At 40.2% G+C, this 17,806-nt stretch overlaps 1 protein-coding gene across 1 annotated transcript in view; it reads right to left on the bottom strand.

The window, feature by feature from the left end:
• The window catches only part of ank3b (ankyrin 3b), a gene marked incomplete in the record, with an annotated part of 112,918 nt that overhangs the window by 13,870 nt on the left and 81,242 nt on the right, over positions 1 to 17,806 (bottom strand). The window contains 8 exon segments of the mRNA XM_014032731.1: positions 1,524 to 1,667; positions 2,605 to 2,736; positions 3,932 to 4,006; positions 8,445 to 14,633; positions 15,872 to 15,953; positions 16,471 to 16,497; positions 17,002 to 17,124; positions 17,235 to 17,360. Of these exon segments, the coding sequence (XP_013888185.1) occupies positions 1,524 to 1,667; positions 2,605 to 2,736; positions 3,932 to 4,006; positions 8,445 to 14,633; positions 15,872 to 15,953; positions 16,471 to 16,497; positions 17,002 to 17,124; positions 17,235 to 17,360 (6,898 nt within the window).

Raw genomic sequence — 17,806 nt, 5'->3', positions numbered from 1 at the left:
TAACAATAGGTGTTAATTAGGTGTCAACGATAGCCATGTGATGTGAGTACCAGTTACATGGAGGCAGTGTTTAAAAGGTCATCTCTTTATGATAATTTCAACTGCGTCATGCAGCAAACTTTTAGCCCCGTTTAGCATTTTCAGATTTTTCTACCTGTTTAATTTATTTTGTGCTTAATTCAGTTCTTTCACCTACAGTTAAATCAATTTTAAAGATATTGAGGTAAATTTTGGTGGTATGAGTCAATAGGGTTCCCCACCACAAGCTGAAAGCTAACTAGCATGTCAAGATGTCTTGCAAAGATAACACAAGCTGTGTCAGTGGCTTCTATAAACTTTTTTCTGCTTTTAAACTATGTTTTACTAAAACTGACTATTTTCTGCTAATTTTAGCTACATGTCTGCTTTGTTCGGCTTTGACATAATTTATTTTTCTACTGATTTTTTACATTTTCTTACTTTACGCAAAATTCAGCTGTTCAAACTGAACTCAAATTTTKCTAATAAATATTTTCAGCTTCTTCAGCAGCTTTACGCATGCACGCTGTATTTTCACAGAAAGTGCAAATTCATTCATTTTTTTTCTCACAGCTGTCATGTTCTTGTTTATTCAGCAGCTTTCTTTTGCTGTTATGGTTTCCGGTCATTTAGTGGAACAAACAGTAAACCAATTAAAGTAGCTGCTGAATTGTTTAAATCTTTTGCCTTTATAAAAGAAGGAAACTTTCCTATCCCACTTTGAGCACTGGTTGGGATGTTGAGCAAATGATTGTTGGAAAAAAAATATATATCAAGCATGCAACTGATGTGGAAAAAAAAGTCCAACAACTGGAAAGAAAGGGCACATTYAGATAAAAAAAACTGCATCAGTCCTCAGTGGGCTCAGCAAAACCAGATGTTACTGCCACATGTCATTCAACAGGAAGGAGAGAAAGAGTGAGGAGAGGGAAAAAACAACTTGAGTGCAAACATGCCATTATTAAATACTGATTGTTATTATTCTGGGTTTATGTGTTTTAGTAGTACTTGAAAGAAGGAAATGCAATAAATCAAAGTTAGCTGTTTCAAATATACACAAACAGTGGGAGGAAATTACAAACTGGCTGTCTCATCTGAGAAATGAGCTCCATAAACCTTTGACAGCATAATAATAATAATTATTATTATTCCATTTATCAGATGGGACAGAGCAAACAACCACTTCTTTCATCATGCTCTTTCCCCAAAAACAAACACTACAAAGTTCCATGCACCTTTAACAGAAGAGAATTTCCTGCACCCAATTCAACTGTTTGTCACTTGTCTTGTTTGAAAAAACGTAYTAAAGACCCCTCTGACGCTGCGACTACCTGATGTAGGCTGAGTGAAACAACACAAAGTCTTTAGTTTAGGCTCTGCCCTGGTCACGCCTGATTGTTTAGGTGTTTGTTTTGTCAGCTCTGACTATTCGGCTGAGAGAGGAAGTGAAGGAAGGTGAAGGGATAGACTGAGAGATAAGTCAGCTAGGGTGGGCTACACTTTACCATCGGACTGATCCGGGAATACTGCGTTATCATCGGCAAAGCAGCGTGTGCCTGATATGTTACCGTAGTCAAATATGGGCCCTTCCAGCAAAGTCACAATATCCAAGCGATTGATCTTAGTCAGCACCGCAGTTAAAGTGTCCGCTGGAGAGGAGAGAGACACACAAGTCAGGTTCTAATCACGAAAATATTCAGATAATCACTTTACTGACTCAATCACAAGAAGGCAGCTGTTAGTAATGTTCTGTAGCTCAGCTTTAGGTGGATCAAACCGAACTGAACCGCATTCATGAGGGAGACTCCAGGATGTCTCGCAATGTCTTTCATTGTGTTGCAGAGAAGCATCATTCAAAAATATTTGTTTGTAAAGCTGTATAGTTGTGATTGAATCATCTGACACACAAACCTCCACAGTRGGCAGGACTTTAAAGGGGACATATCATGAAAAATACACATTTTTACTCGTCAAATACATTTTGTTGTGTTAGAATCTCTAGGAGGCAGAAAAGTTGAATTTAGTCTCTCCTGGTGCTGAATAGATATGTTTATATTCTGTTGGGGTCATATTTTCCAACCAGTTCAGTTTTCTCTATTTTCTATGACGCTTTCCGAACTATTACGTCACAGTCTGGACTTACCAACTACAATTTGGTGGTCTTCATTSTCTACTGGCTCCGACATGTAAAGCTGAATCGACAAGTCTTCGCTTGTTGACWTCTTTTAGTWCATTTGTAAAKAAAAAKCAGCTACAGTAGATAGTTGTAAACCCCTCTATCAAACTAGAATGGACTGGTCTGGAAGCTGGAGGGGCGGAGTGTGAAGTGCCTCGTTTGGATTTAAAGGGACAGCCTCAAAACGAGTTGATCTGAGACACACCTCAGAAAAGAGGTGAAAGACGGGCTTGTGGAGTTATAATAAGGAGGAATTCAGAACAAAGCATTGCAGTTTCACTTTATACGGACYCCAACTGAAGGATTTAAATGCAAGATATGTCTCCTTTAAAACATGTCTTCTGATATGAAGGTCATTATCACTCGTACACATATTATAAAACACAAACAACCTCATGCATTTTGCTTACTTGTGGCATTTTTACCATCCCTGTGCACCCATTTCTTTAGGAGCATGAAGCTCTGTGCCGTCAGGGAGTTGGGGTTTTCCACTCTGATCAAGTTGATCTCTTCCACAGAGAAATCCAGCTCCCTGGCCAGCTCTGTAACAGGTAACAAACAGCACATATATGATCCTTTTGTTCAGAAATAAACAGCCAAAACATTGTGCTTAAACTCTTATAAATTGCACCATTTGATGTGATAATTTTTTATGGTGTAACTTTGAATTTAAAAGATACCAGCATGCAAATTATCTTTAAATATCTCCTTTTTCAGCATTAAAAAACAGCAGTTAAAACAGAAGCAAAACAAGAGAAGTAATGTGCAATCGTGAAGCCTTTATGCTCCAAGCTTTGTCTTGATCCTTAGGAAATTAAAACAGTTTTTTTTCTAAACTAACTAAATATCAACAAAAGAATTTCCATTAACAGTCGACAGTGCAAATCTGAACCCATAAAGAACATCGTGTTCATCACAGCTTTGCAACAGAAACACGCATCAATAATTGATCCGATTCCAGGTCGCTACACCGTACAGACAGAAATACACCCAGAACTAAACTGTACACAGTTACAGAGTCACGCCCAGCTGCACGCGTGCAGGCAGGCGTGGGGTGCAGTGCTGCAGTGCCAAGCTGGAGCAGCTGAACTGCAGAGGCCACGCCCCTGTCACTGCTGACAAAAATATACACACTCATTTCCACCCTAACTCCTAAAATCTGTCATATTGTGTGATTCAGGAACGTTTAAAACAAAAAGTATCTTATTATGATTATTATATTTAGTCAAACCAGGTGTTAATATGTTTAAAATATAGATGGAACTATGCAGCATTCAGCCATAACACAACTGACAAAAGTATCACTATGTTGTTCAGCTGGAAAATTCATCTTCCCGATGTTTACATTGACGTACATTAGTTTGGCACCTGACACCCACAKTTTCCCAGCAGCAGCACTCTACTGTAGCACAGCCTCATTGTGGAGGACAGAAATTTGATCCTGCAAAATTAAATTGCTTACAAATTGTTAAAAAAACACAACAAAACTCCCAAACCAAATGACAGCGAATGTTTTGCTACCCTGGTGCCAGATGCTGTGAGTCATTCTTTTATAATGGCTGATCGATGTAAACAGCACTGCAGTACTCCTAGGAAAATAATTTAGACTAAATATCCACCAGATGGCAGCAAACACTGTAAAACTACAGATGTGGAATCTTTTACTGGTGTTGCTGAATGACTACATGCTGGTTTTTACATTATTTGGCAGAAAGTGAAAAACTTGTTCAGACTCACCGGTCCAGCTGAGGCCGAGGTGGTCGGCTACTATCGCCATGCGGACGTCTGTCCTCTCACAGGGGCTCTGAGGGCCTGAGCGAGGATGCAAGGAAAGGTGGGATACAAACAATTAAAGTGATGTCATGACACCAGAAATACAAAATGGTTCCCAAAGGGATCAATATTTAATGAATGATTGGGATAGTGAACTGAGCATTTATGTTAATGTAATCTAAGGCTTGAGTAAAATTGATTAATTAAACAAAAGCTGTTGAGTTTTTCTGATCCAATGTTTTTATTAAAGGTATTCACTGTCCCAGGTCTCACAGAGTTTCTGGCCAGACTCTCCTCAAACTTTACAAGGTATCTGGTGACTTCCTGGTTAGACATCTCAGCTGAATATTCAATAAGGAACAAAAACTGAGACATAACAAAACCGACTAATAAGATCTCTAAAAAATTTAATACATTTTATTGTTTAATATGCACAAAAACTAAAAAGTGGAATCTGTGATTACTTTTAAACTAGGACATTTTGTTCCAAAGATTTGTTGGCATTTTTAAAAGTCATTATAACTTACATTTTACAATCACTTAATTTCTGGTAGAAATTACAACTCCATAAAAAAGCAATTATGTTATTTTTTAATATAAGATTTATGAGATAATCCATTTTGGTTTCAGTACATTTTTCAGCACATATCACGTTCCGCAATGTTTGTGTGATTTCAACTATTCATATATCAAAACTTGTAGCTCCTTTAGAGCATTCCTGCTATGACTTTTGTTACTTCAGCAATTTATACTTTTTGAGATATTTAGCTTTTTTGGCTATTCTTGTTCTCATTGAAAATAAATGTAACTGTCTTCAACATCCTTAAATACCTCTAAATAGTTAAACTTTTTCTGCACTTTTCATTTTTGATTTTGGTTCTGGTTTTTTAAAATCTTTGYGCTTATTTCAGCTTCTTTTTTGCTAACATAAGTGTCCTACTTTTCAGCTATTATTTTGCTCTTTTCAGCAATTCTGTTAATTTACATTTTAGTGCTTCTATCAGATTCTTTCCGCTAATTAGTTTTTATGCATCTTTCAGCTGTTTTCTGTCATTTAAGCTACTTTTTAGTATTTTCAGCTCATTTGTTTTCAGCTAGTCACCTTTTAGCATTAATTTTAGCTACCTACTGCTTAATTCAGCAAATGTGCTCTTTCTGCTTCTTTGTGCTAGATTCAGCTTTTTCAGTTACTTTTTAGCTAATTTTCTGCTAATTTAAGCTTTTTTTAAGCTATTTTACAATAAATTATTGAAATTTTGTATATCTTTTCTTTTTTTTTTTTTTTGCAATTATCTTTCAACAATATGCATTCATGCAGCATTTTCACAGAGAATACAAATTCTATTGTTATTTTTGTTCCTTAAAAATTAAAGGACTAAAAAAGCTGCTTTATGAAACACTGAACACCCCAAACATTTTGATTTTTTTCCCCAAAATTACATAACAAATAACCATCATATTCTATTACAGTGATTCCCACTAATGGGCACTCAGGAGAATAAACACTTCAGACAGGTTGATGACCATGCTGCATTGTCAAAGACCTACACCAGTGGCATTCAACCTTGGTCCTTGAAGGCTACTATCCTGCATGTTTTACTTGTTTCCCTGCTTCAACACACCTCGACTGGATTATCTCTTGAAGTTCTGCAGAAGCGTTAATCAACATTCAAATCAGGTGTGTTGGAGCAGAGAAACCTCTAAAACATGCAGGATATTAGCCTTAGAGGATCAAGACTGACCAATAAATTGTGAAAAATCTCCCTCAGTGTCAAGGTAATTGTGATGTTGTTTTGCTCAAAGTACTTGATAAGTAAGATTTTCCTGTTACTTTCCATGATCCTTAGACACTCTCACTTTACTCTCTGTGATTACATTTTGGCATGAGTCTCTCAAACTGTGTCACAATGCAGCTATGCACCAAGATACCATGATGCCACAAGTATTACATCTGTACTGAGCAGTTGTAGCCCACGAGTAAGGGAATCTCAGTATATATATTTTTGACTAGCTTCAAATTGTTGACCGCTAATGTGTAAATAAAATATGTATCTCATGGTCAAAATAACAACAGAGTCAGCTGTTAACTAGATTAAAAGATTGAGGATTTGTATGGCCAGAAAGACAACAGAAGTCACGCATGAACACTGAAAATGTTTGCTCTTCAATACTATTAGTAATATAGATTTTAGATTAGAAGAATACCACACCACTAAGCAGAAACACTCTACTGTCAAGCAACATTCCCTCTCACTTATAAAAACAACTTCTGGCTTCAACTTGAAATCAAAAAGAAGTCCAGCTGCACTCGGGTTCTCACACTATATGCAGATGACATTCACATGCTTCCAAGTTGAGCCAAGGCATTGTTTTCACAGTGATTCCAGAAAGCAAATACTACACAATGTCTACTCACCAGGCAAACAGACAAACAAAAACTAGGTTGAATTTCCCTCCCCCAAAATGATTTACTTCTAAGTCGAGATCAAGTGATGTGGAAGTGGGTGCAGTCTTCAAATGAAATGCAACTTTATCTAGTTGTGCAATGAAACAGAGGTGTGCTGTGTAACAAACTAATTCATATTCCACATACAGCCTTCTAAATGCAAACCAGTAAAAACTAAGTTTGTTGACTGACATAGTATTTTAAACCTTTTCWAAACCTTCTAAATCTTGTTTTTTATGATTCCTACATATTTTGAAGAAAAAGTCCTGCTTTTTTGCTAAGAATTCTAAAAGAGCTGGAATCGAAGTGGATTCTTATTTGGAGAAGCCTTTACTGATACGCCTACATCAGACAGCACAGGACACAGATAACGAGAATGACGGGAAGAAAGGACAGCTACACTTACGTCACATTACAGAGCACCCACAACAGCTACATGCATCTTTTAGAGAAAGATCAAGTGCTTAAAGTGTTTAGAAAGAGGTTACAAACTAGTCTTGTTCTCCATCACAGGGCTCGTGACTGGTTGATCAACCTGACTCCCTTCATCCTTCTGCTCAAGCACCTTCCTCCCAAGTGTCCGCCTACTCTTCCTTCTGCTCGTCCTCATCCTCTCACTGCTGGCCTGCTCAACCTCTGCTTTCGCGTCTCTAGTGGATGGTGTTGATGTGGTGGTGGTGCTGGTGGAGGTGGAGGTAGAGGTGCAGGAAGGACGGGAACTCCTAGAAGCTTTGGATGGTTCTGACAGAGAAGTGTTCCTGGTTGTGATGAGGCTGCAGTTCTCCTGATCCTCAACGGGTGGAGTTTTCCCTGCTAACTTTGTTTCAGACTCCTTGCAAATGGTTTTACCTAAAGTGTTGGCTACATGGCTATTTCCAGACCTTGTTTTAAAGTTATTTGAGAGCACTCCATTGTTTTTTCTCCTTATTTCATTTGCCATACTTATGTTGTTTTTTTCTTTTGGACTGTATTTGCTCTTAGTTAATAGTTTGCCATCTTTTGTGGATTTATTTCCCTTGTTAGTTACTGCAGATTCATTTCTAACAACCTTCTGTTTTTGAGGACAAGAAGGGTGTTCAATGGCTTTTATTACAGGGATTTGAGATTTAGGAAATAAACCTTTAAAAGGGTCTAATCTTTCCCTGGCTTTTTGTTGTGCTTCAAATTTCCTGAAAGACAGTTTATTAACATTTGCCTTGCCTTTCACTGCTGGTGGCATGGGACTGCATAGTTTGTAACTAGGCACTCTCAAGGGTAACTTTGACTTGAATATATGGCCTTTGACTCCTTTGGCTTCTGTGTTTGGTATTGCTACATTAGAAACAGCCCTGTCCTCCTTGTGCTTTTCTTCTACTGGGATGAAAGATGTTTCATAATTGCTGCCCTCCTGCTGAGTGGGTCTTGAAGACAGTAAGCTAAATGCAATTCTATTAACTTGAGAAATGTCTGAATGCCTGTCAGGGATAATGCTACTCAATGTTTGCAAATTGCTGCTCTGTTGTGATGGTTCAGAAGGATAATCTGTGCTTTGGTAATAAGTGTTTTGTTTTTCCAAGGACTGTTTGGGTGTGTTTAAACAAATGCTGTCATTTGGATAATATTCTATGACAAATGATGGTCTTTTACTTGAGTTATCTATCACGTTTGATGCACTATAATTACAGTATTCTGCATAGTCTGAGGTTAAGCAGTAAACCTTGTCTACGGCTGTTCCTGAGGTTTCGTCATTACAACAATCAAAGGTGCTGGGTGCTCCATATTTAGAAATGCTATTTGAAGCATCGTTTGTTTTATCAGGTGATAGTTTGAATCCTGTTTTAAAAGTGGAAAATTTGGGCTCAGTTTTGGAATCTAAGTCTCTGCATGTGCTGTAACTACCAGCCACATTAGATATTTTTACAGTGGTAGTCTCAAGAGTGACTTGAGGTACTGATAAATTATACCGAGCATTAAACTGATCCATGTRCTGTGGGGAGGCATCTAACTCCAAGTCCCTAACCCTATAACTGCCCGCTGAGTAGTAATGCTCACCAATCTGAAAAAATTGGAGCCTCTCCTCCACCATGTCTCTCTTGCTCATGTCAATCGCACCACTGCGTGTCATCTCAAACATCTTCCCTTCATGGAAGGGAAATGGGTTTGGTTCACTTGTTGGCGTGCTATCGTCTGTTGGAGTTTGGGCTGGAGTAGTTTCTGCTGTTGTGGCCTGAGATTGGTCCTCAACTGCTAGTCCATAAGGCTTAGGCTCACCGTTGTTTCCCCGTGTTCCTCCCATGTCAATGACTTCTCCATCGCCACTTTTACTGGGCCATGGATCGAAGTCTAGGCCTTTGGTGGCAACAGTCTTAAAAGGAGAATTAAACTCTTCTTCTACTTTATAACTAAAGTAACTGTCTGAAAATCCTTTATCTGACTGTTGTTGCTCCTGGCTTTTAGTGCCATCTTTACCAACACAATCAGCCTTGTCATTATCTAAGGAAGTGTCTTTTTTGAAAGTATCCTTCTGACATTCCTCTAAGATTTTCTCCTCTTCAATAACTTCCAGTTTAGTCTGTGGAAAAGTGCGGTCAGAGGACCTAAATGAGTCTGTTGCCCAAACATCTTTTCGGCTGTCTTGAAGACCAATTAGCCGAAGAGACTCTGCTTGTTCGTACAAACCATCATCTTCATCTTGAAGTTCATATCCATCTAGAGAGTCTATCTCTGTTGCATCTGTGTCGTGAGAAAATTCTGCTGTTGTGGCTATTGAACAGTCTGTTATCGACTGGTCATTTCCATTTTGCTCACATTCATTGTCCTCCCCTTTGCCATTTGAACCTTTGGAACCATTGCTGGAGCCATTGGTCCCACCATTTTCTTTGTGTCCATTTCTATCATGCCTTTTCGCTTTAAGAGGTTTTTCTTTCTCCTTCTTCCTTTCCTCCTCCTCCTCTGGAGAAGTTTTAGAACTCATTTTCTTACATGGAATTGGTTGGAAAATAGACTCATCATCATCTGCATCATCAGCATTGGACTGACTGTCATCTGTCCCGGCGGGGACTGGGGACGGAGGTTGTATGCGTATAATTGGCTCGGTTCGCAGGTGCTTGTCATGTTCTTCCTGTAAGTTCACATCCATCATCTCTGTCTCAGTCTCTGAAGAAGCACGTGAATCTTTTCTTTCTGGGTCGGAAATTTCGGAAGCCGAGTCCAGAGGTGGAGGGGGAGGAAACTCAATATATGCAACACCCTTGTCTTTTGATACTTCGTGTTGCTCCTGTCCTTTAATTTCATCATGCATGCTAGTGACTGTTTCTTTGTTTAAATTATCAGTTAATTTTTGCTGATTATCAATCACTTTTGTTTCTTTTTTGTTAGCATTAACAAGGTCTTCTAGACTATCCTCAACAGTAGTTTTAGTCTTTATAGGGGCTTCTTTAAAAGAGAACACTGTGTTCCCTTGAACGTCTTCCTCTGATTCCTCAGATACCTCCATGATGGGACTTGGTTGCTCTGATATGAATCCCATAAAACCATCAGGGGTTTTGCATGTGAGGTCATAACTGACTTCCTCAGAGCTGGGGGTTTCTGGTGTAAGAGGGCTTTTACCAGAGCTGTCTATGAAAGAAACCTGCTCTAATGTGTCATCGTCAGGGCTTATGGGGCTAAGTGTGGAGTTTGATTTCTGTTTGACATTGTAGAGTGCTCCCTTAGCTTCCCTCTCTGCCTGCCTGCCGACCTGCACATAAACAGGTAATGTTTTGACGCCCTTGAAATTCTCTTTAGTTGTTACAGGAGAGGAAGGAGTTATAACTTTCTCTAGTATTTCCCCAGGGCTAGGAAGGTTATTAGAGTTGGAATCTTTGGGTGCATTGTCTAGAATTTCAAAGGTTAGGTCAGTTTTTGCTGGACCTGTCTCAAGGATTTTGGTTTTAGATAGTGTAGGTATCTGTGAGGGCTTTGCTAGTGTCAGTTTCTTTGTGAGGTCATTATCTAATGGGAGAGAGGGTGTTCTAATGGGGATCTGAGATTCAGTCTTTTTTCTGAGGTTTTTGTTTTGTGGTTCTTCTGCATCATTTCTGGGTGCTTCATCTTTTGTTTCTTTGGGTAAATAGGCACTTTTTGTGGTTTGTTGGCATTTTTTAGCATCACTTTCATAAACATTGTGTGTTTTAAATTGGCTTTTATTGCTGTCTTTTATTTCCTGAGTTGCACAAGAAGTAGTATCTTTACCTTTAGCTGTTGCTTTATCAATTTTAGTTTCTCTAATTTGTTGCGAGGTTTCAACAAGGTTTTTGTTTGGAAGCTTGTCTACTTTGGGGATTTTMGATGATGGCGTCTGGTCAGGCTTAGTACCTGCTGTTTCTTTCTCAGTGTTCTTTTTTTGCCCATCTTCTTCTGATATTTCTGAAACTTTTGATGTTTTTSCTCCAGCAAATAACTGATAAACAGGAAGTTTGCTTTCCTGTAATTTCTTTATGGATGGTTTTGGTTGTACCGGTGGGGGTATTTTGGTTGGACTCGATTGACTTTGACTAGCTTTCAAGGCTTCTGATTCAAATTTCATCCTCACTGCACTGACTTTGGATGTTGTTTTTACATGATCAGGAGAAGAGGGTTCAGATGTACTAAACTTAGGCTCTTGTTTTATTTTATCTTCACTGGTACTACAGAAAAGTGTTTTCTGAGGACTGCTTGGTAAGCTATGGCTCTTCTTTTCAACCACTGTGGCGGTTCCAAACATTTTACCAACTGAAGGCTCCCTGAGTCTGCTTTTACTGAAGCCCTCATCTCCTGCTTTAGGGGTCTGTTTTGTTTTCTCTGGGCTGCTGTAGACTGAGCTAGGCCAAGWTCGAGGCTCTTTCAGCTCTCTTTTAACAGGCTTTTTCTCAGGGGACTGCAGCTCATCATTCAGCTTTTCTGTTTTATCACGGAAAAACTGTGACACCTCACTGAGTTTTTCTTCAGCTTCCTTTACGGTCTGATCTACACGATCCTCATAAAGCAGCTTATCCCTGCTCTTRTCGTGTTTGTCCTCAGTAAATCTCATCCAAACTGCATGTTTGGGACTGCCCTGTTCTGTGGAGTAATGGAGCACTGTCACCTTGTCAAACTGAGACGGTTCATCCTTGTGAAGGAATTTACCAGATTTAGGAGACCCATCTTTTGATGACTTAGAAACAAACTCTCTTTTGGGGCTTCCCTGGTGCTGATTTGGSATGCCAGTGCTACCAGTTTCCTCAGAAACTAGGCGTCGGTTTTTGTCAGCTACTCCTGTAGAATCTTCTATATCAGAAAAGGATTGTAGTGATGGGTCAATTTTCTCAGAAAGAAGCATTTTCTCAGCAAACCTATAAGACTCCCCTCGAACCTCTGATAATTCATCATCACAGTATTCTATGGAGTGCTGACTGAGGAGTTTTAGAGCTTTATATGAATCATCTGCCATTAGTTGGGCTGAACTTGGGCGACTGTCCTCTTCTTGTGACACTGGGGTGTTAACACGAGATGTTTCCAGGAAGGAGGGTAAGGATTCTTCGGCAGTAAGTTCCTCTTCTTCCTGTTGGACTTCATCGTAATCAGTAAGCTCCTTTATTCCACGGTCACCTTTATAGATGTAAACTTCAGGGTGTTTCTTTGTTTCTCTGATAATAACTTCTGTTGGTTCTGCTGTGCTGTGGCCCTTTTCAATATGAACTTCTATTATCCTTTCAACCTTTGGTTTTGACTTAATGTCTCTGTCTAGAAATCTAGGAGTCAGCTCATCACCTTTCACTGAATCTTGGCTAGCTTTGTGTTCAAAAAGTCCTGCTAGGTCTTTAGATGGGTCCCGCCCTGACTGAAAAGCTTTCATGATATCTCGAACGGACATAGCTTCCTCTATCATCTCTGTGCCATCAGTTAGTTGGGGCTTGTGATATACCATTCTAGTTGTTGTAGTAATATGTGTTTCCTCTTTAAGACACATGCTTTTGTTCATCAAGGCATCATCTTCTGGAATTTTCATCTGAAGGGCTTTGGCTGCAGCTGCTTCAGGCTCCACAGCTGGGAGAGCAGATGCAGCCTCATCCATGAGACCAGGCTCGCAAAGATCGTCTGGCTGCTCGTAGCTCCTAATGTGGACGACCTCAGTTCTGGTCTCAGTTACACAAGGGGGGATTGGTGAGTCTGTGAATAAAGGTTTGGGTCCTGTGCTCTCTGCACTCTGAGGAGCAGAGGGCGTTTTTTCACTCCTCGTCTCAAACCCGCTGTCTGATAGGGGACTTTTATCCTGCTCGTGAGACAGGTCCTCAGGAGATTCCAGTATTGTTTCTGACCCCTGATATGACTCGGCAAGCTTGCTCAAGTCCTTCTCTGAGGGAGACCTGAGCATGCCTGAGACCGGCGGAGGCATTTTGAGTTTGTTCTCTTGTATGGACACAGATGGTTTGAGGACTCGTTTTTGTTTCTCTTCCCCATCACTCTTCAACTCTTCCTCATATCTACTTTTCAGCTCAGCCATTTTTGACAATGAGCTAGCACCAATGTCATTTGTTAAGAAATCTACTACTTCAGCTAACTTGAGCTTGTTTGACAAGGACTGGTGGGTAAAGAGTGCGTCTTCATTAAAAGCAGGGTAATAGTCTGGGAGGGTACTTCTTTGTGACTCCTCAATCTCATCTTTGGAAAATTCCTCCCATTCATCCTCTGAGGCTTTCTCTTCACCAGCCTTGCCTTTAGTCATATCTTTCTGTAATATTTCACTGACTTTGACTAAATCTTCTTTCACCCTCTCAACTAGAGTATACGGCTCCTCATCCAGCAACTTAGATTCTTTAGGAGTGCCAGTTTGTGATGTTTGTACAGTTTTAGCTGCTGTCTGAGTGTCTGTCTGTAGGATAGCCGTCATTCTGATTAGATCCTCTTTCATGTCTGCAACATCTTTCAGTATTTCCTGGTTAGAAGCTGCAGTTGGGTGGATGACGGGTGGAGTGATAAATGGAGGGGATTTTAACTGGGACTTTATTTTTGTTCCAGTAACACAAGAAGACAAAGAGGAGGATGAAGAACGAGGGGAATCCGGATGCGCCATTTTGAGAGACCCAGGCCCTGGTTTGACCAGAGTCTCTGGAATGACATTGACCAATGAATAAACAGGGACAGTCATTGTGTTAGAGACTGTTGAGCTTGGGGGGGCAGCGACAGATCTCAGAGAACCATAAGCAGAACTTGGTGCTGCAGATCTACGTGTGGAGGATAGTGATTTAAGTGTGCCAAATCCTGAGACAGAGTAGGAATCTATAGCATCATTTATGGCTGCACTGACACCAGACGTTGCTGCCTGTGTKGTGGCTTGGATCCTCTCCTGAAGACTGCTGCTTCTCTCTGAGAAAAGACGTGACGTGGGGGAGGACGGCGTTGAGGAGGAGGAAATATATTTAACAGGTGTGGTTGATCCATTCATCACTGAAAAATCTGAGCAGGCAACAGTCGTCTGACCAGATGAGGAGAGGGATAAAACCGATGTCCTCCCTCCTCGGGATGAAAGTGTTGAATCAACAGAGGTTTTTAAAGATGACAGACTAGAGATACTTTTTACGGAAGATGTGGCGGCTGCCGCTGCTTCTGTCACGACAGCGGACCCAAGGGCAGTTTTAAAAGGCAGATTAGAACTGTATATACTGGTCAGTATTTTTGGCGATGCGGCAGAAGATATAGGGGAGGAGGATCTGTCAGATAAAGAGCCGTTAGGTATTGAATGAATGGGAGTGGTCCTTGAGGTGTATGCTGAAGCAAGGTTTTTGATTGAAACTGGATCTGTGGCAGGTTTACTTCCATAKGTCAGAAGGCTAGCAGGACCTTGATGGGGGTATTGACCCTGCTGGACAACTGTTTTAATGGGTGAAGGCACAGTCCTGTAAGACCTGATTGGGGATGAAGATGACATGTCGGTGACAGATTTAACTGGGGATGACAAGGCAGGTGCTGGAGGTGAAGTTCCCAGGGTGGCTTTTATAACTGTGGGACATGCAGGTGAAGGGGCTGAGAGGGGCCAGGCAGACTTTAATGGAGAACCAGCGGGTGACCCTGCCGGTGAATCATTAGGGGGGAAGGACCCCCCCACTCCGATGGCTCTTGCTTGGCCAGGGATGGTAATAGGAGCAGTCGACCATGGTGGGTAAGGTCGGGTTGGAAAGACAGGTTTGTGAGGGTAACCAGCAGGCAGTGCTCTTGCTGTTGCGCTTCGTTCAACTGCTGTTTCTTCAGGTGAATTTAAGAGAAAATTAAGACGAATGGATGGCAAAAAATAAAAACAATCAAAAGAATGCAAAATAGTAAAAGACAACAAAAAATAAGTTGGGAGAAAAAAAAGAGAAAAATAAATGTGAAAAAAGAGAAGACCAGAGGAGGAAGAGTTGGTCAGTGATGCAATTGTAGAATCAACAAGGGAAAAAAACAGCAATTTTGCTGGGTAAGACATTTGAGTGCACCTGAAAATGGAGTTATAAAAAGAACAATTTGTGCTCCTATGTGTTCAATAATATAAAGATGAACTAAACAGCAGCAATAACAAAAAGGAAATAAAAACTGAACAAAGCACATACAGCAGCAAAGTAAATTCCAAAGACAATGGCGCAGACTGACAGATGAGACAGAAAAAGATGACCGGACAAATGCACCAAAATTAACACAAAAAATGTTTTCTCTCTTTGGACTTCTAAWGTTTTAATGCTTTCAAGTTTCTGGCTCAAAATTCAGTCCGCTTTTTATAGTGCCTTTTATCTGTTTGGCCCAAAAAGGACTTTTTTTCTTCTTCCCCCAAATACAATTCAGACACTRCGATTAAATAAAGAGCTGTAAAAGTTCTCATTTTTCTCTTTGAAAATAAAGCAAACAGAATATGACAAAATGTGCTGCCTAAGACTCAAGTTTTGGCCCATTTTGTCATGCAGCATCAAGCAAAAGCTGTGGAAAAACTGTAAAAAATAAATAAATAAAAACTTTTCAATAAAAGCCAAACTCAAGAGCCCTATCATGCATCGTTGTACCAAACAAAGCTGCAAAATTGCCACAAAGTCAAAAAGAGTTACAAAACCAAAGAGAACAAATTCAATTACAATTAAATTTTACTTTTACTTCCCAAAAAAGATGTTTTAATGTCGGTACGTAAAAGTAAAATTTATGYAAAAGCTGACTTGTAAAAAAACAACAGTGGAAATCAACCAAACTGGAAAGAAGTACACCTCACAATGTGGTCAGGCATGGCACACAAACATAAACACCACTCACTGACTCATGCAAAATAAGATATGTACCATGTTGTAAACAAGCACATGGATCGTGTGTGTTATATGGGATGAGAAATAGGCATATATATCAGGAAATACATCTACACACTCATGTATTTAGCAAGTTAATTAAAACTGTTAGCAAGCTATCCAATAAAATTTGCATCATTTTAAACTCAAAGATTTYGCTATTGATGGTGTCAAACTCACTCGGTGCAGGCTCAGTCAGATAGCTGTAGCGCTTACGTAAGGCTAGGGATGCAAAAGTATGACGTCGATCTGGCTTTTCAGTCTGCAACAATACGAAAGACAAAAAATCCTCTCAGTTTTATGTCAAAGTGCTGCAAAATGAGCACATTTTGAAGTCAAATAAGGACAAACCCTCAAGTTTGCATTAATTTGAACTCAGAAGAATATATCAGTAAAAGTACAGTCGGTTGAAAATACCACAATTTAGATTAGTAGTTTAATAAGCTAGTAAATTTAGAATGAGTTAGTTATGAGAAAATTAAAATCTTTACAGTACAAAATCTTAAATGTAGATTAGGCAAATTTTTGATGTTAATTGTTTAAACTGCAGAGCCTCATATCTTATAATGTAATGTTTAATGGATAAAGGTTGGACATTAAACATGAACATTTTCCAAATCTACCACAAATCATGCAGAACTGAGCGGCTAGAGGTGGCTGCAGACAAGGAAAGCTGACATTGGTCTTGCACAAGTGGTTAAAAAACCAAACTTCAAATAGCAGAGCAGGGTATAGATCTGCCGCAGAGGAAAGCACATGGTGGGGAGGGTGTGGTTTACCTCATCCTCGGCATCTGAATCCATTTCCTGGTTCCCAAGATGCATTGCAGAAACAGGAGGAAGTAACATGATGGAAAGCAGGGGAGGGGGAAAGAAACATCAGGGAGTGAAAAAGGATTGATTGAGAAAAGCTTCAACTCAGAAGTGAAGCCACTTAAGCAAAATAAAATAAACAAATGAAACACAGACGAGAAATAAAAAGAAGCACCAACATTCAAAAGCAAAACACAGCAAGCCATAAAAAGCCAGCCCAATAATCAAAACAGCTCTTCAGCGCACAAGCCCTCAGCCGAAAGCAAGCTGTCCAAATCAAAAGGCGGGAAGAGTCAAAATAAAACTGGCGATGACACAAATCCACTGCAGAGATAACCAGTGTGTAAGCAGAGAGAAACAGATAAAAGACACAGTGGCAGCGGTTTTTGCCAAAGTCTTTCTCTGTCTTTCATCTATCAGCGTCACGAGGCAGAAACACCCTAACCATAAACACGGTTATGGATGTGGACACAGAATGATGAGTTCACGCTCACTTACCTTTTTCACTGCAGGAAGTGTGATGTTCAGGTTGCACACGGCGGTCTGYGGGAGGCCTTTTGGGGACTTACAGTCTTTCAGGAAAGTGAGGCGACCGCAGGGCTCCTGACTGGGATCTCTGACCTACAAACAAAATGCACCTGTAAGCACTTCATTTACTTTTCAGAGSCTATGTCCAGATTTGCTTCATTTAATAAATGTCCATGTGGTGAGGTGGAATAAYGCTGGAGTACCTTGACACAGAAGGGCAAACGGTTTTCCTTGAAGGCGTAGAAGTTCAGAACTAACTGCTGACCAGCTTTGGTCAGAGGAGCCAAGTTTCCATAGCAGTCCACATAAATGGGCCTTCCCTCTAAAACCTAAAACAAACATTAACAATCAGAAAAAAAAGTACAAAATCTGTAGTTTTCAAAATGTTTAAGGCAAATAGATAGAGTCGGCTTGGTGGGATTTGTCCACACCATTTTGCCTGATTGGGATCGCCACCTTGAGAGTACCAGCAGAAACTCTAAAGCAGATGGAAAATTGTTGTCGTCTGCCTGTCTTTTCTGTTCCAAAAACAACGGATTACAGAATCTGGATCTCCCCGGCAAGGGCCTTGGATCTGTAGACTAAATTCTTCCTGGCTGGATGTGTTGACAAAGGCTCTGCCCCCCACCTTCCCCCCTCCTCTCACCTGTCTAATTCTGTTTTCCAGAGCAGGCTGAAGGCTGCACAGAATGAACAGTTCCATCAATATTTCTGGACTATAGCTGCGCTGGTTTTGGGGACTGGATTCTTCGGGACCCCTTAAACTCACTTACTC

The sequence above is a fragment of the Austrofundulus limnaeus genome, unplaced genomic scaffold (genome assembly GCF_001266775.1).
Source record: "Austrofundulus limnaeus strain Quisiro unplaced genomic scaffold, Austrofundulus_limnaeus-1.0 Scaffold7, whole genome shotgun sequence".
Taxonomy (NCBI): Eukaryota; Metazoa; Chordata; class Actinopteri; order Cyprinodontiformes; family Rivulidae; genus Austrofundulus; species Austrofundulus limnaeus.
This window is presented reverse-complemented; position numbering and strand designations above follow the sequence as displayed.